Source organism: Amphiprion ocellaris, chromosome 11 (genome assembly GCF_022539595.1).
Source record: "Amphiprion ocellaris isolate individual 3 ecotype Okinawa chromosome 11, ASM2253959v1, whole genome shotgun sequence".
NCBI classification, from domain to species: domain Eukaryota; kingdom Metazoa; phylum Chordata; class Actinopteri; family Pomacentridae; genus Amphiprion; species Amphiprion ocellaris.
This window is the reverse complement of record NC_072776.1, coordinates 3,941,146-3,964,926: the sequence shown is the minus strand read 5'-3', so window position 1 is coordinate 3,964,926 and position 23,781 is coordinate 3,941,146. Positions and strand designations below refer to the sequence as shown.

At 39.7% G+C, this 23,781-nt stretch overlaps 1 protein-coding gene across 2 annotated transcripts in view; it reads left to right on the top strand.

Moving 5' to 3' along the window:
* The window catches only part of si:ch211-269e2.1 (cohesin subunit SA-2), a 28,594-nt gene that overhangs the window by 2,218 nt on the left and 2,595 nt on the right, over window positions 1-23,781 (top strand). For both annotated transcript variants that reach the window (XM_023288860.3, XM_023288859.3), the window contains exons 4-31: window positions 820-978; window positions 1,226-1,322; window positions 1,410-1,486; window positions 1,578-1,649; window positions 3,449-3,653; window positions 3,730-3,881; window positions 5,338-5,411; window positions 5,516-5,639; window positions 6,282-6,380; window positions 6,836-6,915; window positions 7,001-7,108; window positions 7,184-7,295; window positions 7,400-7,517; window positions 8,215-8,318; window positions 8,405-8,497; window positions 8,604-8,690; window positions 9,580-9,780; window positions 10,352-10,428; window positions 10,512-10,590; window positions 10,670-10,750; window positions 11,909-12,001; window positions 12,087-12,261; window positions 16,368-16,504; window positions 18,224-18,325; window positions 18,414-18,565; window positions 19,165-19,293; window positions 19,372-19,562; window positions 19,637-19,712. In XM_023288860.3, the coding sequence (XP_023144628.2) occupies window positions 820-978; window positions 1,226-1,322; window positions 1,410-1,486; window positions 1,578-1,649; window positions 3,449-3,653; window positions 3,730-3,881; window positions 5,338-5,411; window positions 5,516-5,639; window positions 6,282-6,380; window positions 6,836-6,915; window positions 7,001-7,108; window positions 7,184-7,295; window positions 7,400-7,517; window positions 8,215-8,318; window positions 8,405-8,497; window positions 8,604-8,690; window positions 9,580-9,780; window positions 10,352-10,428; window positions 10,512-10,590; window positions 10,670-10,750; window positions 11,909-12,001; window positions 12,087-12,261; window positions 16,368-16,504; window positions 18,224-18,325; window positions 18,414-18,565; window positions 19,165-19,293; window positions 19,372-19,562; window positions 19,637-19,712 (3,254 nt within the window). The remainder of the gene's footprint in view (window positions 1-819; window positions 979-1,225; window positions 1,323-1,409; window positions 1,487-1,577; window positions 1,650-3,448; window positions 3,654-3,729; window positions 3,882-5,337; window positions 5,412-5,515; window positions 5,640-6,281; window positions 6,381-6,835; window positions 6,916-7,000; window positions 7,109-7,183; window positions 7,296-7,399; window positions 7,518-8,214; window positions 8,319-8,404; window positions 8,498-8,603; window positions 8,691-9,579; window positions 9,781-10,351; window positions 10,429-10,511; window positions 10,591-10,669; window positions 10,751-11,908; window positions 12,002-12,086; window positions 12,262-16,367; window positions 16,505-18,223; window positions 18,326-18,413; window positions 18,566-19,164; window positions 19,294-19,371; window positions 19,563-19,636; window positions 19,713-23,781) is intronic.

Below are 23,781 nucleotides of genomic sequence, written 5' to 3'. Positions count from 1 at the left end.
TGGGGATCTTCTAGCTGCAAGGCGACAGTGCTAACCACCAATCCATGTGAGGTGGTGCTGCTTTTCTTAATCATATATGACTGCAAACTGAACATTTTTGGGTTGTTACTTGGACAAAACGAGCACTCTGGATGAATTAGAACGGGCATTGCTCGGTATTTCTCTATTTTAGAGACATTACATGACAGTAGAGAAGAAAAGTTTATTGCAGAAATGTGAGCATGCTGAATCAAAATATTATGGCAGTTAGAAGCAGCATTAAGGGCGGGATCCCAGATGGAGGTAGGAGGCGAGGACAGGACCCACCACAGTCTATTAGTAGTGGAGCAAAGTTAGCAGATGGCTGATGGAGACTGGCTGAGATGCCTGGAACCACCCAGGTGGGATGGAGATGGAGAAGATGGGGCCTGGGAGGAAGAGTGAAGGTCTAGAAGACTTCAGGAAGATAGATCAGTGGCGTTGAAATTGAGAGTTTTGACAGTGTGGGAAAACAAAGCAGCAGGAACGGCTCATATTTACTGAGAGGGATGGAGGTAAGCTTCATTAGGTATTTCAAAGGTGTGTTCATATGTATAAACACTGGACATGCTCTCATTGATAAAGCTAGAACTTTCATTTATTCATTCAGAATAGATAAAAGGGTTCCAAGCTTGAAGTGTTGCTGATGTGTGATGATGCTCAGAAAGTTTCAGGTGTCCGACTGACTTCACTTTGATCACAGAGGTTCACACAGCAGTCGGCCTTTCACAAATGCTGTTCTTATTTGCCTAACATCTATATTTTTTTCTTCCTTGTGTCACACATTTTTAAATCCCACAGAGACGAAGAAAGAGAGCGCACAAAGGCTCAGAGAATGTCAAACGCAAAAGTGCCAAAGCCGGCTGCAGCAGGGCTAGCAGAGCTGGAGGCAGCAAACAGAAGCATGTGGAGGCCGTCACTCTGTTTGAGGTCATCACCATGGGCCGGAGCGCCATGCAGGTAAAACGGCCCGCTTCAGTGATGGATTTATTGTATTTTGAAAATCAAAACTGTTCACAGACGAGTCTTCAATGTTTGTCAAACCTCCTTTTGTCAAATAACACTGTTAAACACTAATAAAGTAGCACTTGACCTGCTTAGTTGCATGTACACATTTGCAGCTGTTTATTGTCTTTATGCCTAAAGAGACTATCTGGCATAAAGACGATCCTTCTCCATTCTAAACACACTCACTGACTTTGAGCAGGCGGTGATAGATGACTGGATTGAGGCGTACGTAGCGGACAGAGACTCCTCTCTCCTCGACCTCATCAGCTTCTTCATCCAGTGTTCTGGGTGCAAAGGCAAGCCATTGAGCAGACATGCACACCTGCAAATAGCTGCCAACACACCTGCAGAGTTTATAGTTTGTTACCTCTGTTTTCTTCCAGGTGTGGTCACAGCAGAGATGTGTCAGAGCAAAGAGGACAGTGATGTCATGAGTAAGATGGTGGAGGAGCTGGATGAGGTAGGAGGAAGTCACGTGACCTCTTTATTTTTACATATGCAGCATGTTTTGGCTGTCTTCAGAAACAGATTGGTTTGATTGTGTGTTTCAGGATTCTGGTCTGCAGTATAAGAAGTTTCTGGCCTTCCCATGGATCCTCACAGTCTCGTGGCCCATGGACACAGTCAGTATCTGCTTAATGCACTTTCTCTACTACTTTAAGGATTTAATGTGGGTCTCTTTCATTTTTTATGCACCTTTTGGCCCTGACATTTCATGTATCAGTGATAAACACAGCTTGCATTCTGTGTAAAACCATATTCTCATTCATTTATTGTTATATAATATGATATATCTAATAAAATGAGTAGAATGGATGACAAATCATACATATTTGTGTTTTAAAGTGTCACAGCCACTATCAGATTTATTTCTCAGTCATCTCTGTAGGTTTTAAGTGCATGTTTTTTGTCCAGTGTAGGAAATTTTGACAGAAACTAAATGCGGGTTACGAGGTGGAAATGTGGCTTTTGTTTCTAGTCAGTGTCGGAGCATTTACTTTTGCAGGGTTGGTTCAGTGAGCCTGAAACCAGTTCTGCAGGTACACTGTTTATCAGTGTCAGTTACTTTCACTTTCAATTGCAACTCACAAGGTTGCAGGTGAACTCACTGAGCAGCTGCACAGTTGGAGAGATAAGGACTGGATTTCACTCGACAGGAAGTGGCTCAAGCAATCACATGAAAAGCAAGAAAAGCACTCAGAGAGCGCAGTACTCCTCCAGGGCTGCTCAGTCGTTGTTTCATTTCCCACGGCTGAAATCTTGACAAAATTCATGGCAGAAATCATTGCAACGTAGAATGTGTCCATTTAATATAGATGTAAACAAAATGACCTTGCACTGAACACAGGCATGTGTTATGCATGTGTATGTTATGTACAGATACCGAATCACGTGACCTAAATATGTAGCGGGTGGCGGGAATTGATGGGACTCAGAAACACCCCCACAATTTAGTCAATTGTTCCTTGAATCATTTCCGATGGATAAGTCCCGATAAGTTCTCAGCGGTGGATTTGTAGTAGGATCACAATCATGTGATCATCAGCAACCAGCTGATGTAGTGTTCACTTGTTGTCATGGTGACAGTGGCACCTGGCAGTGATACAGAAATCTGGAACAAATCTGTGGATCTAGACTATAAGCCGCGTCACTGCCAAAATCTAGTCAGGCGGTTCTTGTGTCATTTCTGACCTTCCCTGGAAATTTCTTCCAAATTTGTTAGTCCGTTTTTGAGTAATGTTGCTAATGTGCTACAAATAGAAAACAGAGCTGGAAAGAGAAGTACAGTCCTTTCCTTCTCCCTGCACCATCCATGATTCATTTGTTTGCATTTTTTTTAAAAGTTATTTTTTGGCCTTTTTTCGGCTTTATTTGATAGGCAGAGTGAAAGACAGACAGGAAACAGGGGAGAAGAGCGGGGGGAGGACATGCAGCAAAGGGCCGTGAGCGGGAATCGAACCCAGGCCTCTGCGTCGGGGACCAGCCCATGTACATGGGTCACCCACTTAACCGTTGAGCTATATGGGCACCTGTTTGTTTGCGTTTTGAAGGCGGCAGGAGAGTCTTTTTGGTGCAACTCTGGGCAATTTCATCAGGAATGATTGCAGACATGGAGACTCGTACAAAGGGAGCACAATGGAGGTCACAGTAGGACAACCCTAAACAGGCATTTAGCAGAAATCTGCCTCAAAGTACATGAATTTGTGAACATTGGTGGGATTGGGCCTGAAATACTGGCCCTTAAGGATCCCGTCATGAAAACTGTGGCTGTACAGTGTTTCATGTTTTCACAGGTGAAACTGCACTTTATCTGCAGTCATTCCACTGTATTTAAAAGAAAAATTAGAACCACTGCTATTTTAACTCAGTGTGATCCCTATTTGTGATTTGTGTCTTTTTTCTTCCTCCGTCTCCACTCTAGGATAGTGCTGAGTATCCTCTCATCCAGTCTGGACCTTACGGTCGCTGGTTTCACTCCGAGTTCTGTGACTTTGTGTCGGTTCTGGTGTCTCAGTGTCAGCATAGCGTCATCTTCGACAGTTACCTGATGAACACCCTCATCTCACTGCTCACCGAGCTGTCAAACTCCTACGTACGAGCGTTCAGACACACCTGCACGCTGGCAGGTAAGAGGCAAACAACACAGATATATGAATGTGTTGTGAATACACTCATCTGTCCTCTGGTTTTTTCTCTGTTAAGCCATGAAGCTGCTGAGCGCTTTGGTGGGTGTTGCTCTCAGTCTGAGCATCGGGATTGAAAACAGTCAGAAGCTGTACGAGGTGCAGAAGACAAAGACGGTGAGACAGAAAAGCTCACAGCAGCTGGAGAGAATTCAGAAGAAGATCACAGAGGTAAGAGCCACATCGTCTCATCCATACATTTAGAGCAGGGGTGTCAAACGCGTCTTAGTTCAGGTTCCACATTCAGCCCAATTTGATCTCCAGTGGGCCAGACCAATAAAATCACAGCACAATAACCTATAAATAACCACAACTCCAAGTTTGTCCCAGTGCCAAATACTATGTTCTGAAAATTTTCACATTGAAGGAATTATCTTTTTGCAAAAAAACAAAAAACAAAAAAAAGAAAAATAAGTTCAATTTCAACAGCATTCTGCCTCAGATTATTATTTACACATTACAACTTCCAGATCACAGTTTATATTCAGAAGGGCACAAAACATTTAGCCACAGGTATAATAATAATGGATTAGATTTATATAGCGCTTTTCAAGGCACTCAAAGTGCTTCACAATGAATCCATTATTCATTCACTCACACATTCTCACTCTGGTGGTGGTAAACTACGTTTGTAGCCACAGCTGCCCTGGGGCAGACTGACGGAAGCATGGCTGACAATCTGCCACCAACATTCACACGCATTCATACTCCAGTGTGAGTAGCAGCACTGGAGGCCAGGTGGGTAAAGTGTCTTGCCCAAGGACACAACAGCACATGACTAGGATCCTTCGATCATTGGACGACCCGCTCTACCACCTGAGCCACAGCTGCTCTAGGTATCTGGGACTGAATGATATAGTATTCTACTTTATGATCAAAACGACAAAAGTCAGACAAAAAAGGCAAAAAACAACAAAAACAAGACAAAATATTACAAAAATGAGACACATAATGACAAAAGCAAGAAACAAAATGACAAAAAACGAGACAAACGACACGAAACAAAAAAGAGACAAGATTTGATGAAAAAGTTAGAAAGTGACAAAAAAATTGACAAAACAAGACAATTACACAAATGACACGAACGAGTCAAAAAGTGACAAAAAACGAAACTAAATGACAAAAAACGGACAACACAAGCGAGACAAAAAACCCACAAAACCACAAAAACAAAACACAAAACAACGAATAAAGAAAAACAATGACAAAAATAGGACAAAAAACACAAGCGAGACAAAAAGAAAATACAAAACGATAAAAATGAGAAACAAAACGACAAAAACATTAGACAAACTATAAAAGTCAGATGAAAACAAGACAAAATATTACAAAAATGAGACACAAAACGACAAAAGAACAGTGAATAATCTGGTATTTTACTTTATGATCAAAACAACTTGTCATGGTCTAGAAATTATTTTAAATTCATAGTTTTTCAGATTTACAAATTGCAGTTAATGTCTTCTCTGGAATTTTTACACTTTGAGGATCACATTGGACCCTCTGGAGGGCTGGTTTTGGCCCGTGGACCGTATGTTTAACACGCCTGATTTAAAGGATATTGTTTGCGCTTTGGGTAATGAGTCTCACATACTGACTGTTCGGCTTCTTTCTGATGCTCCTCAAGTTGCAGGAGAAGAGAGCGGAGGTGGAGAGCATGATGGACATCATCTTCAAGGGAGTTTTTCTCAAGAGATACCGGTTTGGATTTTGACATGTTCTTCCTCAGCTCAACTTAAATCTATTGTATATTCCAGTCATATTTATTTCGTTTGGACTTACTGTGTGTTTGTGTGCTCATGCAGCGACGTGCTTCCAGAGATCCGCTCCATCTGTATGGAGGAGTTGGGTTTGTGGATGAAGCTCTACAGTTCTGCATTTCTCAACGATAGTTACCTCAAATACATGGGCTGGATGATGCATGATAAGGTGAGGATGTGATCGCTTTAACCCTCCTGTTGTCCTCATTTACGGGCACCAAAAAATATTGTTTCCTTTCCGGAAAAAATCCAAAAATTCAGCAAAATAATTCCCCAAATTTCTGAAAATTTGCAAAACCTTCAGGAAGAAAATCCCAATAATTCCTTAAAAGTTTCCCTTAAAAGTTTTATTTAAAAAAAATAAAATAAAATAAATAAATAAATAAAAAAAAAAATTGTCAAGAACATTCTTGTAAATGTTTTCAAAAAATAAGTAAAAATCTTCCCAAAAAATCTAAAGTGAATACATATATATCAGTAAAATTTCGAATATTTTCTTTAAAAACATTCACATAAAAATCGCTGGATTTTGGTTGATTTTTTTTTTGTGAATGTTCTTGAGAAACATTTTTAGCATTTCTTTTTTCCACCAAAAAATGTTCCAAGATTTCCCAAAGATGTTGAAAATGTGGACATCAGAAGTTTCACTGTGAAAATATAATTTTTTTCCACATTTTCAAGCTTTAAACGGGTCAATTTTTACCCGCAGGACGACACGAGGGTTAAAAAAAATGTTATTGTACATTAAAATGAAACTTGATCTGAGCTTTGAGGTCTTTTCTTGTCCCTTCTCGTGTTTATCTTCTTTCAGCTACCGGATGTGCGTCTCAAGTGTGTTTTAGGTCTGCAGGGTCTCTATGGAGATCCTCTCCTGCTGCCTAAACTTGACCTGTTCACCAGCCGCTTCAAGGTAATCACTTTTCCATAAAAGTCAAGTTTTGTACCTTGTTTCCATGTCCAAATGGTGTTTATTACATGCTGGAGGACACATAATGAGCAAAATAGGCGCCATAGTTTAGCATTTCCACCTTAAAAAAACATGGATTCACACATGCAGGATATCATAAATTACAAACCTAAAGAAACAATCCTGCCTATTTGCAGGATGGAGCATCATTTTTTTTCAAAATCAAAATGTTCAAATTAAATATCTCCACTTGTTCTGGCTCCAGTTTGGTCTTCTCAGAAAAATATCTGTTTACCTGTTAGACTTTCTTCACTGTCTGGCTGCTGATTTTGTCATTTGCTGCTGGAAATGGACTTGTTGAAAGCAGTGAGACTGAATAATGCAGTAAATTAAAGTTGGAAGCGCTGCAGAGCTGTTTTTAGAACTGCTCACACGTTGTTTCCATTTTTTTGTCCCAGGAACGAATCATCTCCATGACTCTGGATAAGGACAACGAAGTGGCGGTGCAGACCATGAAACTACTGCTACTCATCTCCAAGTGAGTTTGTTTGTTGTTGTCATCTGATTCTTTTTCTTTTTTTTATTTCTCTGTTCTTTACATCAAACTCCTCCTCACCCCTCAGAACATCTGATGAGGTTCTCACTCCTGAAGACTACAAGCAGCTCCTCCAGTTTGTTTACTCCTCACAGCGCCCTCTAGCGGCCACTGCAGGAGAGCTGCTCTTCTCAAGGTACAACAACCCCCATCACTTGAAAAACAAACCCACAAACAGCACTTATATTTCATATTTTTCCATCTTCCCCAGGCTTCTCAGTACTGTAGCTCCTACATCAGAAACTCAGGATGAATTAAATGAAGAAGAAGCACATAAACAGCAAATACTGAAAGCTCTGCTGCAGTTCTACCAAGAGTCTGAGGTAAAAAAAACCCAAACAAAAACACTTATTGTTTCTATTTAAGGCTCTAATGTAGCTAATCATGGTGATGGTTGCAGTAATGTGTCTGTCTGTGTGTGTTTTAGCTGCACAAGCATGTGGTGTACCTGGTGGACAGTCTGTGGGATTGTGGTGGAGCTCTGCTGAAGGACTGGCCCACGCTCACGTCTACACTGCTGCAGGACTCTTCCTCACACAGTACAGGTAAGAACATGTGTGTGTTACTGTGGTGAAGTCTGCTTTAAATTTTAACTTCACAAAAACATTTGTGGCGGTTTAGTGCTGTTCTACTTTTAAATTGTCAGTGGCAGACAGTGAACACAGGTGTGACTTTGGTTTCCACTCTAATGCATCCAGTTTGTTGTTGCACTACGTTTATTTATGTGTTGAGCAAGAATCCTGTTTTGCAGATTTTACATACAAGCTTCAGTTACTTTCACTACTACTTTTCACAATCTTCAGGATCCCATCACATGAAGTATATGAAGATTTTAAAGCAGACTTTTCAATGCTTTTATATTAATGCCCCTTTCTGTGAGTCTGTACATCTACAGGCTCTCCTGAGGGACTTGACCTTAAATTATAACAAACATTGGAGGTACTCCGGATTCCTCTCACAGTCCAAAAACATGCTGAGGTTAATCGGTGATTCTAAATTGTCCTTAGGTGTGAATGTGAGTGTGATTGTTTGTCTCCATATATCTCCTGCCTTCACCCTCAGTCAGCTGGAATAGACTCCAGTGCCCTGCGACCCCTATAGATAACGGATGGATGCATGGGTTTCTCCTTCATAGCATACCTCTGCTAGACATTACAGTTATGCTTGAGTGAGCTGCATCTTCAGATAATCTCTGTGGGAGATCGTATTTTGTGCTTTAAAGGCATCCGTGTGTTTTTGCAGGTTTTTCTCTGGCAGAACAGGCAGTGCTGGTGGAGATCCTGGTGGCGTCGGTGCGTCAGGCCTCAGAGGGACCAGCGCTGGCAGGGAGGAGTGGAGCCAAGAAGGCCAGTGGGAGATTCATCTCCATGTGCGAGACACTTCTGGTGGTACATGAGCTGCTAATAATCACTTTGATGTCTTCATGTTCCAGGTAATGAACACCAGAGAGAAGAAGATTCAGACCGACGACTGTTTAAAGCTCACTGAGCATCTCCTCATGGTGCTTCCTAGATTACTGTCCAAGGTGTTATATATAAGTCCCTTTGATTCTCTATGCAGATCTGTGCTGCTCATGTACTTTCTGTCTATTCTGCTATAACTTCATGTATTCTTCTGTGATATTTGTGCAGTTTTCAAGTAGCTATGACATCGTTGCCTCCCTGATGAGGATTCCTCAGTATTTCCTCACAGAGTGTCCTGAAGCTGAAAACACACAGGTCTGCCCCTCTGACTCTCTATTTACACAAACTTCCTCTTGAAGAATGACATAATAATATGAAATAATGTGGCCTCATAGTTACTATGTTTATCTCTATTACTGTTATAGTGTTACACCAATGTATGAAAACCTTGAAATCTTAAATGTCAGAGATATTTAAATAGAGAAATGATTACTGAGCCACTGTTGTTGATATGGTAGCTTAAAATGAAGGCATAATTATAGATATATTATAAAAATAAAGGTAACAATACTGATAGTTGTCATGAAATTACCCCAACATACAGAGAAAAGTGTCACAAACTCTCTTACTATTGAACCTACTTGATGTATATGCTATATTTTTGTTGTCTATAAAACTGTGATTAACACCAAATGAACAAATGTGAGAAAAACAACACTAAAAAAGTATTTTAATGACATGAAACAGAGGAAAACCGCAAATACTTCTTATGTTTGCTGTGTTGAGAGAAATTACTTTAAATGATTAATCAAACACCAAAATTGTGATGAATTAACTTTGTGTTGATCAGCTGATTGAGTAATTAACTGCTTTTGTCAGCATTGTCAGAATAATGTAGATCCTCTTCATTTCCGTGGCCCAGTTGTCAGCGAGGAAATTAACCTCCTATCAGCTGAACAGAAGAAATGATCCAATCCTCTTTAACGAGGGCAACTGTCTCCTTGATCTGCTGTTTTCACCTTAGATTATAAATCATGTAGTCTGTGAAACAAGGTTAAATACCAATTATGTCTTGATGTTGTTTATTTTAAGTCCAAAAAGTAAAAAAAACAAACCAAAAGCAGATCTGTGTAGATATTGTTGTTTGCTATTGGAGTCACACGCTGTAAGGAGAGTCCGTGTTGCTGCTGTGTCGTTTCCTCAGATGGTGTCCAGTCTGATGGCAGAGATGGAAGCTGCTCTGGACCTCCACCCGGGCCCTGCTGTTCTGGAGGCAGCGGCCCGCACATACCTCAGTCTGTGTGGGGAGGAAACGTCCTGGTGCTCTGCTGCCCGAAGCGCCAGAGACTCTCTGGTCCAGCGCTGGGTGGAAAAACTGACGGCTCTGCTGGGAGACTCACTGAAGGTCAGAGTCCCTGTTTCACTGCATGACCAGATGTGTGGGGGTGTTTTGAACCTATGGGTCAATATATAATTACGGGACTTTTTGTATCATACTCAACATTTTTGATAACTAATAATATTAACTTTTGCTAATATAGAGCAACTTTACACAATATAGAGCAACTTTAATAGAGAGCAGCTTTCATATAGAGCAACTTTAGCTCATTAAGAGAACCTTTAACCGTTGCAGAGCAGCTTTAATATAGTAGTAGTATGTATTCTAATGCTACATTGTGTTAGCTAATGCTGTTGAAAGGCTAACTGATGATTAGAAAACCCTTGTGCATTTATGTTAGCACATGAATAAAAGCGGGAGTTTTCATGGAAAACATGGAATTGCCTGTACCTAAATGGTAGTACCACAACAGTGAAAATATTACTCTATTAGATAGTCTAATCCAAATAAAGCAGGGCTCTGGAAAATGAAAATACTGCAGACTCTGAATCAATAGTATGATGAGAAATAACAGTGAAAATGCGAGGCTTTTATCTTCGGTAGTTACTTGTTAATTACTTCCTCCCTTTCCTCGTAGGGCGACGGTTTCTCTGCTTGTGAGGACAAATTAAGAGACATTCTAGCGACACTGAAGAAACTCAGGGCTTTCCACAAGTAAGAAATTATTCACAGTGAAGTCAGAGATACTGTGCAGCTGATGTGTATTTACGTGCCGTACTTGTGTGTTGTCATGGTAGCTGTCATGACCTCTCTCGGTGGAGCCTGTTTGACCTGCTGTCGCCCCTCCTGTCCGTGGAGAGAGGAGCTCCGTCTGAGGTACCGTCAGCGCCTCTAAAAAGCCAAACGTAGCGCTGAAATCACACACGTCCTCAGCGTTGTGTCTAATCCTGTCTAGGTGCTGCTGGAGGTGCTGCAGTGTTTGTCTTACGTCCTGCTCTGGTCTCTCAACACGAGCGGCGAAACTCTAACCTGCAGAGTGAGTTACAGTGAAGCTCTTCACCTGTGTGACTGTGAGCATGTGGACGTTAACGGATGTGTGTGGAAGCATGCACAGAAAGCACTGTGTGTATTATTATTTGTTCACTGAGATTTAGCAGGTTTAGTTTAGTTGCTTCTGTTTGCTTTATGAGTTATGGATGACAGCCTTAGTCACAGTAAAATATGTTGAAACAAAAGAAAACTCTTGAAAGAATTAATAAGCGTGATGAAAGTAAGTGTGCTATTTGAACAAATATGAATGTAGTTTTTAAAAAGTGCATTTAAATATAATGAAACAGCTGTTTTCACCTGAGATGTTTTATGCCTCAGAAATTATATAATATAATAAAATATAATATAATATAATTTATACTAATATTGAGTTATGTTATATTGCATTATATTATATTTATTATATTATATTGTATTATTTTATATTTTATTTTATTTTATTATGTTATATTGAATTATATTATTTTATATTACATTATATTATATTGTATTATATTTTGTATTATATTATATTACATTTCATTACATTATATTATATTATATAATATTATGATAGATTTTCAAAGAAGTCACTGTTATTGTATTTTGTTTCATTTTCCTTTTTTTTTTTAACTACGTTATCTATCAATATTTGGTCTCAGCCTACAGTATTACAGTAGAAGACAGTCTTAAAGTCACGGTGGCCAATCAGCATAAAGAAACAATTAAAACAGCAAACATTAATCAATTAATTGATGATATTTCTGCAGAAATTAATTTAGCATCTCATTTTGATTATATGGTAACTGCATAAGCCCCAATGGCTAAGAACATTATTATTGTTGCTCATTCTTCTCAAATATGAATGTTTTTTTGGTTTTCTTCTGTAGCACAAGAGTTTATATGTTTAGTTTCCAGACTGTTTGTCAGAAGAAGGTGTTAAAGATGCAGTTTATACATTTTTTCAGCAAATTAGTGACATTCTATAAACCCCAAAAACTGATTAAATGTTAAATTAGTTGCAGACCAACAGATGAGAACAAAGAAAAGAAAAATGTGTAGAAATTATCTCTGGAAATGATGGTATTTTTGCAAATCTGTCTACATATTTGTTCATGAAATGCTTCCCACTGTGTCCCTCTGTGTGTGATTTTGTGTGTTTTAGGAGAAGGCTGTGGCCCAGAGGCTCCAGCTGCGTCTCTTCTGTGAAAGAAGTCATCGCTGCCTGTCTCATGGTGACCTCAGCGTGAGGCAGCAGGTAGAACCAGAAGCTCCAGCTGATCCTCCTGGCTCCTTCTTCCTCTCCTTCTCCTTTCTAACATCCTCTCATTCTCCACTTCCAGGCTTTTGTGGGCGTGTGTGACGTCCTGACGGCTCATTCCTACCAGCTCCACGTGTGGGATCCCACCTCCTTCGGCCCGCTGCTGTTCACCACCAGCCCCAAGCTGCAGAGGGCGCTGTTGACCTTCGTTTGCGTCCACGTCTTCGTAGCTTCAGACTGTGACAACCAGAGCAAGGGTGAGGCCTCGGCATGTTTACACGACCTTTTTCTTTCACTTCCACCTTCGTGCAGATCTTAATCTACAAAATGCTGAAAACATAAACTTCCCTTTCATCTGATAGCGTGTTCTGAACGTTCACTTTGAAGGTTTTTAACGTTGCTGCGATGTTCAGAGATACACATCAGCTGTTTACATTCATCTGTTGTCCCTGTGTTCACCTAAGATTTAACCCTGGTGTTGACCTACGGGTCAAAATTGACCCGTTTTAAAGTTTGAAAATGTGGAAAATATATATTTTCACAGTGAAACTTCTGATGTCCACATTTTCAACATTTTCGGGAAATCTTTGAACATTTTTGGTGGAAAAAAAGAAATGTTAAAAATGTTTCTTAAGAACATTCACAAAAAAATTTGCAAATTTCACTGGATTTTGGTTGATTTTTTGTGAACGTTCGTAAGAAAATATCAGAAGTTTTACTGATATATATATATAATCACTTCAGATATTTTTAGGATTTTTTGGGAAGATTTTTACTAATTTTTTGAAAATATTTACAAGAATTTTCTTGCCAAATTTGGGGGATTTTTTTAAAATAAAACTTTTAAGGAATTATTGGAATTTTCTTCCTGAAGGTTTTGTAAATTTTCAGAAATTTGGGGAATTTTTTTGCAGAATTTTGGGATTTTTTTCAGACAAGGAAACAATATTTTTTGGTGGCCGTAAATGAGGACAACAGGAGGGTTAAAGATGTGTGAACACGATTTCTTAAAAGTAGTGTGGAAGTGAATCCACAGCTCAGCCAGTGTGAAACTTACGCAGGTGTGATTTGGGAAATTGAAACATTACTGGACTTTTCAGTTCCTAAATTAACTTGATTCATTTTTTGCAGGATTCAGGATTTTTCAGTGACAGCTAAGAATCAGATTTAATTTTCCTTGCAGGTAATTGAATGCTTCTCTTGAAAAAACTTACAGAAGACAATAAATCCGGATATTTTTATATGTATGACATTTTCCTTGACTAAATTTTTAAGAGTTAAGTCAGGGGTGTCAAACAACCGGCCCTCTGGAGGGTCCAATCTGGCCCGCTGGACGATTTTGTACAGTGTAAAAATTACACAGACGACATTAACTGCAGATTGTAAATTAGTAAAACTATACATTTAAAATAATTTTTAGACCATGACAAGTTGTTTTGATCAGAAAGTAAAATTGATTGATAGATTTCTCATTGTTCTTTTGTCGTTTTGTGTCTTTTTTGTCATATTTTGTCTTGTTTTTGTCTTTTTTTGTCTGGCTTTTGTCATTTGTCTCATGTTTTTGTCCCTTTTTTCTCGTTTTTGTAGATTTGTGTTGTTTGTCTACTTTTTTGTCATTTTGGAACTTTTTTGTCAAATTTTTTGTCTCTTTTTTGTTTCGTTTCGTGTCATTTGTTGCATTTTTTGTCATTTTGTGTCTTATTTTTGTAATATTTTGTCTTATTTTTGTTGGTTTTTTTTGTCTGACTTTTGTCGTTTTTTTTTAATCAAAAAGTGAAATCGTCTATGGTTCAGTTCCAGATAGCTGTAACTAAATGTTGTGTTTCTTTGTAGACACTCTGTGATCTGGAAATTGTACTGTGGAAATGATAAACTGAGGCTGAATGTTGTTGAAATTGAATTTATTTTTCTGAACAAATTTCAGGTTATTCATAATGTTTTGTATAAAGATAATTCCTTAAATGTGAACATTTTCAGAATGTACTTTTTTGCTCTAAAACAAAGGAAACATTAGGAGTTGTGGTTATTTACAGGTTATTATTCTGTGATTGTACTGGTCCGGTCCACTGGAGATCAAACTGGACTGAATGTGGAACCTGAACTGAGATGATCCTTAAGTGCTTTATTTCATTCATTTTATGTGTTTGTCTGATAGCAAACAGAACAGAGGTGGTTGGAAATGAGGGGAGAGAAGGGGCAGCGAAGAAACAAGTGGTGGAACAAGTATCATAATTTATACTCAGAAATGAAACTAACAGATCAGAAAAGCTTACATGCATTCAAATCCTGACTTAAGCAGAGGAACGGAAGCAGCTCATGTGCTCATTGTCACCTATAACTGATATATTGTGCTAACCTACATGATCAGATTTCTAATACTGGTGCGTCGAAGCATGAGCTGCACTTTAACTAGGCCTTGAATCTGAGGGGATCATAATAAGATGAATGGGTGAGGAAACAAAGATCTGATACCCACATTTGTATTATTTTTTAAACTTTCCTCTAATCTTTGCTTTTTTCTGTGTGAAGCGGTTCATAATCTGACCTCTTTGGGCCTGGAACATTTAGCTAAATGAAACCATGTGAGGAGTTCAGAGGTAAATGTCTCTTTGGTGGAACTGCTCAACAGCTTACAGACTCCTGAAACATGACAGAGAGGCCCTGGGGTCGGCTGTTGGTAACGGCTGCAAAAAGTGTGGGAACCGCTGCTTTATTATGACCACTATGATAAACTGAGGCTGAATGTTACTGAAATTGAATTTATTTTTCTTTAGAAATTTCAGGTTGTAGATGATGTTTTGTAAAAAGATACTTCCTTAAATGTGAACATTTTCAGAATGTGCTTTTTTTTGCACTAAAACAATGGAAACTTTAGGAGTTGTGATTATTTCTAGGTTATTATTCTGTGGTTTTACTGGTCTGATCCACTGGAGATCAAACTGGGCTGAATGTGGAACCTAAAAATATCTAAAGTGATTACATATATATCAGTAAAACTTCTAATATACTCTTTAAGAACATTCACCTTAAAACCACCAAAATCCAGTGAAATTCGCCAGATTTTGGTTGATTTTTTTGTGAATGTTCTTAAGAAACATTTTTAACATTTCTTTTTTTCCACCAAAAAATGTTCAGAAATTTCCCAAAAATGTTGAAAATGTGGACATCAGAAGTTTCACTGTGAAAATATTTTTTTCCCCCACATTTGCAAACTTTAAAACGGGTCAGTTTTGACCCGCAGGACAACATTAGATTAAATAAATGCCGAGGAGAATGTTTTGCTGAAATGTCAAGTAGAATAAAATGAAAGAAATTGTACTTTCACTACTTTCCAGTCCAGAATTGTGGTGTTGCACAGTAGATGGCACTCGCTCTCTCTCTCTCTCTCTCTCTGTTGGTTCTCTGAAAGAACCACTGACTCATTGTAGTAAAAACATGCGGATATTAAATGCACGGCCACACATTTGCCTTAATAAGTCGCTACAGAGCCGCCTGCTGACTGTAAATGGGGTCTGATTTCCAACCTGACCTGACAATTGACCCTCAATTACAAAGGAAGCCCCGTTAATGTCCTCAGACTGGAACAGGGCTGACTAATTTGTATGAAAGGATGTTAGACTTTGTTATGCAAAGCTTTGCAGCTTGTAAATTGATGACGGCGGTACGCTCCTGTCTACTCTGAAATGAAGAAAGCGAGATTGACATGTTGGAAATACATGGGGGTGTTCTCTTTGTGAAGTCCTGCAGGTAAACTTATGAATTCATTCATAGCACGACTAAAACATTTTATTATCTTTACTATAGCTTCTGCTCTCAGAGACATATTGCATCCAAATATGGGAGAGTCCAGAGAACTCAATAACTGTCCTGGTGGGAATCTCTTAAATGTTCAACCAATACAGTACAAGATTATTGGTTTTTGAACATGTAATAAAAAGCTATTGTTTTATTGGATTTGCCTGGTAACGATTTTGTTCTATAGACAGTGTTTTCTATTAGCTGCTGGATCAGAGATCACTCGGAGGGCAAGGGCACCGAGTTAAATCATAAAATCAGGGCAATCTCTTTCCGTGAGAAAATTCCATCAACTCTGGCTCACCTCCGAGCCTCTTTTATTAGCCTCGTGAAAGATTGAAGCCACATGGTGTCACAACCATAACTCCACTCTTATGTTATCTTTGATTTCCACCTGGTAAAGCCATTGTCCTGAAACTAACTGAAACACTTTTCTGCCTCTGCTTTGTTCTTTTCTTTCTCCTATATGATTTCTCGTGATTAATCACTCGTCGTTCTTCGCCCCCTTTCCCCGTCTCGACCGCTTCACATCCAATCACACGCTTCGACTCCATCTGGGCTCCCTCAGTCGGTGAAAACTCTGAAGTGGAGAGGCTGGAGGACCTTCACAGGAGGAGAAATCTGCTGGCGGCCTACTGCAAACTCATCATGCACGGAGTGCTGGAGATGAGCATGGCGACTGAGGTCTTCATGTACTACATGAAGGTAAAGGTTAACTGCTCAATGGAGTAGTTTGACATTTTGGGTAAATGCACTAATTTGCTTTGCTGTAGCGTTCATTGAGAACCGGTACTTACATTGCAGTCTTAAGATGTTGCTCAAGAAAGCACCATGATCATTAACACCCTGAGCCGTCCCTAACACGGCAGCTTCACACCATCACACCATTCTTACCTCGAGGCATGTGGGTGTTGGGTCAATAACGGGTCATTAGCCACGTGATGTGAGTGCTATAGTGTTCATCTAAGACTCCCAATCAGTCAGTTAGATGAAGAACGTCAGGAAAATCATTCAGTGGAGGCTTGGCTTCTCCAAATTAACACTCAGAGTCATCTCTCAAGTCAAAGCAACGTTTTACTTGCGCGAGGAATCAACGTGAACAGAGCCCAGTCTGAACAAGTGACTGGCAAAGGTGGAAAACAGCGTAGCTTTTATACAGGCACAGAAGCATGAGTTGCACATCTTGGTATGAGTTATCTCCAGTTCACTGCTGCTTAGGCCTTGGTTGAGTTACACCCCACACATTTATATAGTAATACAATGAATAAGAACATTTAATCATCAAATACAATAGTTTTCACAACAAAGAAGCTTCTTGGATGAGAAGCGAAGCAGCTTTAGGTTGGTTGAGGGGTGGAGCCTCTGTGGATCGAGCTTGTTCCAGCTCATCCCACGAATATCCAATCAAATCGGAACCTTGAGCGTTTGGAGGCTTGGATCAGCACCTTGGGGTCTTTGTAGGGTTCCTTGAGCCATTGAGCAGTTTAGGGTGGTGCTTGACCAAGTACATCCATATGAATTAATTTCCTTCGAGATTAACCCTCGTGTCGTCCTGTGGGTCAAAATTGACCCATTTTAAAGTTTGAAAATGTGGAAAAAATGTATTTTCACAGTGAAACTTCTGATGTCCACATTTTCAACATTTTTGGGAAATTTTTGAACATTTTTTGATGAATAAAAAGAAATGCTAAAAAAAAATGTTTCTTAAGAACATTCACAAAAAAAAATCAACCAAAATCCAGTGAAATTTGTTGGATTTTGGTAGATTTTTATGTGAATGTTCTTAATTAAATATGACAAGTTTTACTGATATATATGGAATCACTTTAGATATTTTTAGGATTTATTTGAAGATTTTACTCATTTTTTGAAAATATTTACAAGAATTTTTTTGCCAAATTTGGGGAATTTTTTATTTATTTATTTATTTATTTATTTATTTATTTATTTATTTATTTATTTATTTATTTTATTTATTTATTTATTTTTTTTAAATAAAATTTTGAAGGGAAATTTTTAAGGAATTATTGGAATTTTCTTCCTAAAAGTTTTGCAAATTTTCAGAAATTTAGGAATTTTTTTTGCTGAATTTTTGGATTCTTTTCAGACACGGAAACAATATTTTTTGTACCCGTATATGAAGACAACAGGAGGGTTAATAAAGTGTCTGTCTGTCTAATCTATCTCTCTAATCTATCTAAGAACATTGCATTGTAGCGAGGTAATCAATGATATCCACTCCACCTGTCAGTGGTGCTAATGTTAGCCTGATTGGTGTGTGTCATGTGACCACTTGTATCAGGAAATAAATCTGGACTGAGAAGCAGGTTGCAATACTTTCTATTGTGAAAAATGAGTAGAAAGCATGTAAGTGTCCCTATAATGCTACTGTTCCTGCATCATCTCCTCCCTCTTTGTCCTCAGTATTACAATGACTTTGGAGACATCATCAAGGAGACCATGTACAGGACCAGGCAGGTGGATAAGATAGAGAGCGCTCGCACACTGGTGCTCAGTTTGCAGCAGGTAAGTTGCTCTGTATATCTGAAGAAATGAACTTCAGCCACACTGGCAGGCAGAAAGATACCAAAGTGATTTTCTCTGCACTCCCCAGCTGTTCATGCAGCTCAAACGGGAACAAGAGAGCGGCGGCAGGTCTCACCCAGGAGTCCAGACCTTCACCAGCATCAAAGAGCTGGCCAGGAGATTCGCCCTCACCTTCGGGGACCTCGTCAAGTTCCGTGAGTGTGTCGTGATGATCCACAGGTCAGCAGGGATCCTTGTTTCTCACTTTTAGATGAGTTTTTCACTGCAAAAATTCAAAATCTTACCAAGTCTATTTGTCTTCTATTTAGTCAAAATGTCTCATCGCACTCGATTTAAGATAAATTCACTTAACAAGAGACATTTCAGCAAGATGGAGGGACTTGTTTTAGATGATGCATCTTAAATATCTTGTGAAGTCAAACAATCTTGAAATTATCTTGTTTTGAGTTGAATTTTACAAGATTTTTTGGATTTTTTTCAGACAAGGAAACAGTATTTTTTGGTGCCCATAAATGAAGACAGCAGGAGGGTTAATACGTCTCAAATTAGGAGGTTACATGAAAGCACCTAAGTTTGACAATCCTGGTAAAATACAGCTTAAAATAAGTTTTTCCAGCTAATTTCAAGATCTTAATATTCTAAATATCATATCTTATTTCAAGAAATCTTACCAAGCCATTTTCAAATGTTCTACTGGCAGATTTTTTCGCTTATTTCGAGGTAAAAGTTCCTTGAAATAATTTTTTTTCTTGTTTTGAGAGGAGCATTTTTTCCAGTGTTGTGAGTTCTTGCGCCTCATGTGTTTATAATATGTTCAGGAACGGCATCGAGTTTGTGTTCCAGGAGTTCAGTCAGACGCCGGGGACGGCCACGCCGCCGTACCTCTCCTACCTCACCATCCTCAGCGAGTTCTCCAGCAAACTGCTCAAACCAGACAAGAAGACGGTGTAAGTGCTGCAGGCAACACGCAGCCTTACAAAACAATCAGCAGGGAAGTTTCTGAAATGCTGTTCGTGTTTGTGCAGGTTCTCCTATCTGCAGAAGCACACTGCTGAGCACATTATTGACCTCAGGGAGGAGACCTGGCAGCCGCTTATTTACTACCGAGCATCCCTATTGGCTGCAGCCGAAGGGGAGGATGCTGTGTCTTATGTAAGCTCAGACAGGAAGCCTTACCAGCCACACCGCTCTCCTTTCTCCAAACCAAAACTGGAAGGTACGACACCACACGACTCATTCAAGAACTGAATTATGTCTGCATCGTCAACAAGCACATCTTTGTTTTTTTAGGAAGCAGATCCCCGTGTCCATTCAGCCCCGTTGAGTCCAAAGTCGGTAAAGTTCCCAGACCAAGCGGCAGTCCAAGGTGAGGTTCAGGAGTGCTTATTTAGGGTCTGTCTTGCACCAAAATTATAAAAATTGAGAATCAAAATATCAATTCAACTTTTAACCAGTTTTGTTAGTTAGGGTTTGATTTACTCAAGCATAAGACATTTTATTAATGATCAGAAGTAACAGGACAATGCAGATTTTTGTCAAAATAAAGTAGCATAAACTAATCCAATTTACTGTATGCAGCCCAGGGATGTTTACTGTTGTGTGTACAGAATGGTTACAAAGCAAATCTTCTTCCTCTCACTCATTTTCATTATTGTAATCTGTTACGGACTTGGAAAGTTCACAGCCTGGCTCTCAGATCAGGCTCAATCTGCAGCACCTGTGAGATTGAGCTTGGCTGTGTGCTGTTGCCAATCAGCTGGGCATGGATATAAGGAGGCATCACCCAACTGCTCAGGTGGTTGTGGGTAGGTGACCTGGAAGGTTCGACACCATCAGTCGGCCTTCTTCTGGAAACCTGAGTGTCTTTGTGTCGTGTCAGTGCACAGAACCCAGCACTTCCTTGCCTTTGTTTTGGGGAATGCTTTTCTTTTAAGGGGTCTTAGTTTTTGTTTGTTCTGCCACCTTTGGTATATTTAGTGGGGATAGTGGTATTTAACACTGTCCTCTTTTAGACCACAGAACCCCATTTTCTGTTTGTGCAGTTTTTGTTAGTTTCACCCGTAAACAACCTTGGTTCATTTAGTTCGTCTGAGACAAGAGGGGGTGAAACATAACAACTGGGGGCTCGTCGGGGATGAATTTGTGCCAGTCCTGATCCTGTTTTTGCAGGTGTTTTTCAGTTGGTTGTTTTTCTTAAAAAAAATTAAAAGTTACTGCACAAGTAATGGTGTCCACAGTGGAGGCTTTTATTGAAAACCCCACTTGGGAAGTGCTCAATGCCTGTAAGAAGGCAGATTTGGTTGAGATTGCTCGCCATTTTGAAATAGTAGTGGCAGCAGGAAGTAAAAAGGACGCGATAAAAGAAGCTGTGGTAAATGGGATGCTGGCAAAGCAAATTCTAAATGCTGATTATGAAGCGAAGTCTGAGAGTCTTCATGAAGAAGATGAGATGGTTGAGGGAAATGTTGAGCCTGCATCTGGAAGTGGTGTGGAAAAATTAAATTAATGAACAAATTTCAGCACTTTGAGATTTTATATGTAAAGTGCATTATTATAAATTAAAGGTATTATTATTATTATTATTATTATTATTATAACAAATGAGACTGCGGCTAGTTTCTCAAGAAAAGCAAAATGAGCAGACTATCTGTTTAAAAGAGCTTGAGCTTGAAGAGCTCAGAATAAAATCAACTCACCAATCGGGATCCAAGGATTTTGATCTGGCACGGAATAGCAGACTCGTGCCACCCTTTAATGAAAAAGAGGTGGATGACTATTTCACTCTTTTTGAGAGGCTGGCTGACACTATGAAGTGGTCTGAAGAGTTCAAGCCATTGCTTCTCCAAAGTGTATTGGTGGGAAAAGCTCAGAGCATTTATGCATCATTGTCTGTTGCTCAATGTTCAGATTATCTGGCTGTGAAAGAAGCCATTCTCAGAGCCTATGAACTGGTCCCAGAGGCCCATAGGCAACAATTTCGGAAGCTGAAGAAGAATGAAACTCAAACGCATGTTGAGTTTGCTAGGGAGCAGCAATGCATGTTGGAGCGCTGGTGCAAGTCACAGAAGGTCAAAGATCTGGAAAGTTTAAAAAACATTATCCTGTTGGAGCAGTTCAAGAGGTGCGTGCATGAGAGTATGGCAACATATCTAAATGAGCATAATGAGCTCACCCTGGAGAGATCAGCTATCCTAGCTGATGAGTTTGCGATCACTCACAAATCCACGCTATCAACAAAGTCACCAAGCACCCACAAATACAATACAAATCAGTCTTTTTCTTCTAAACCTGTGAATGTTGCTGCCTCAAAACCAACCCAAACCATTGAGTGTCGCTACTGCCATATGAAAGGTCACATCGTTCGTGACTGTCCTTCCTTACAGAAGAAAAATGAAAAAGCTAAAACAGTAGCTTTGCTCAGAAGGCCTTTAATTGCTGAAACTTTGGTTGGTACTTGTGAACCTATAGATAAGGTACCAGACGATTTTTAAGCCTTTCGCTTTGAAGGGATTTGTGTGTCTTCCTGGAGATCGGGCTAACAAGCGGCCCACAACAATACTGCAAGACATCGCAGCATCGCAATCAATCTTACTCAAAGGCGTGTTACCAATAACAGATGAAATGAGTGGTAACAGCGCCCTCATGCGTGGTGTAGAGATGAATTGGTTTAAAGAACCATTATTTGTCATACATATAGACTCTGACTTGGTTAGTGGTCCTGTTGAAGTTGTTCTCAGGGATGGTTTACCAATTGAAGGAATTTCGTTCTTGCTTGGTAACGATTTGGCTGGTGATAAAGTCATGTGTTGTTCACCCACCCCAGTCCTTGTTGAAGTGCCACAAACTGATGAAACTGAGGAGCTGGCAAAACTTTATCCTCACATGTTTTCATCTTGTGTGGTGATGTGTGCTATGGCGAAGAGAGGGGCTAACAGCGCTAAGTTTGCTGATGTCAAGGATCACACTTTGGTTGAAAGCCCATTAAACAACATGCTTACAGGTTAAACCCAGAGAAATGCATATTATTGAGGAAGGAGGTGGACTATATGATAGAGCATGGCATTGCAGAACCAAGTAACAGCCCATGGAGCTCACCATGCATTCTGGTTCCCAAGGCAAATACCACCAACTTACATTTTTGTTCAGACATGCGCAAACTTAATAGTGTGACAAAACATGATTCCTACCCTATCCCGAGGATAGATGATTGTGTGGACCGAGTCAGTTCAGCTCGGTATGTCAGTAAATTCGATTTACTGAAAGGGTATTGGCAAGTTCTATTGACCCAACAGGCAAAGGAGTATTCAGCATTTGTAATTCCAGATGGGTTATTTGCCTACCGCAGAATGCCATTTGGCAAAGGAGTATTCAGCATTTGTAATTCCAGATGGGTTATTTGCCTACTGCAGAATGCCATTTGGCTTACGCAATGCTGGGGCTACATTCCATAGGCTTATGAACATTGTGTTGCGAGGCCTATACAATGTTGAGGCCTACATTGATGATGTTGTGGTCTTCAGTGAGTCATGGTCTGATCATCTGAAGTATATCACAGCAGTGTTTGAACGGCTGAAAGAAGCCAACCTAACAGTGAACCTGAGCAAGTCAGAAATTGCTCAAGCCACCGTACCCTACCTCGGAAAGGTAGTAGGACAGGGCAAGGTGCGACCTGTGTCAGCAAAGGTCGACGCAATAATTAATGTCCTCGTTCCCACCACTCAACGAGAGCTAAAGCGCTTCTTGGGTATGGCAGGATACTACAGGGCATTCTGTCGAAATTTTGCACAAGTAGTCGCCCCACTTACGGACTTGACCAGTTCTAAGGTACCTTTTCGGTTGACGTCAGTGCCAAATTTCATTTGAACAAGCAAAAGCACTGTTAGCTACTGCTCCTGTGTTGATGGCGCCTAACTTTAAACATCCCTTTGCTCTGTATACTGACGCAAGTGATGTGGGGGCAGTGCTCGTCCAAACAGATGGTGATGGGGTTGAACATCCAGTAGCCTTCTTCTCAAAGAAGTTGAGTTCTAGCCAAATGCGCTACTCCACTATTGAGAAAGAGACTCTAGCTCTGATTTGATCTTTAAAGCACTTTGAAATCTATGTATCGAACACTGATCCATTGGTGGTTTACACGGACCACAACCCTTTGCTATTCTTGCAGTGTTCGGCTTTCAGTAACCGTAGGTTACTTCGCTGGAGCTTAGCTTTGCAAGAACTGCCACTAGAGATCAGACATGTCAAAGGAAAAGACAATGTAGTGGCTGACTGTTTATTTAGGACATCCTCGGATTAACGGATCTTTAACGAAGATGCAAGAGAAGTTGACATGTTTTTTTTTTCACTTATGGAGACTGATTTGTATTACCCTTAAAAAAAAAAAAAAAAAAAAAGTCTAAATTTGTGTTTTGTTCCTGAGAATAATGCCTATTTGG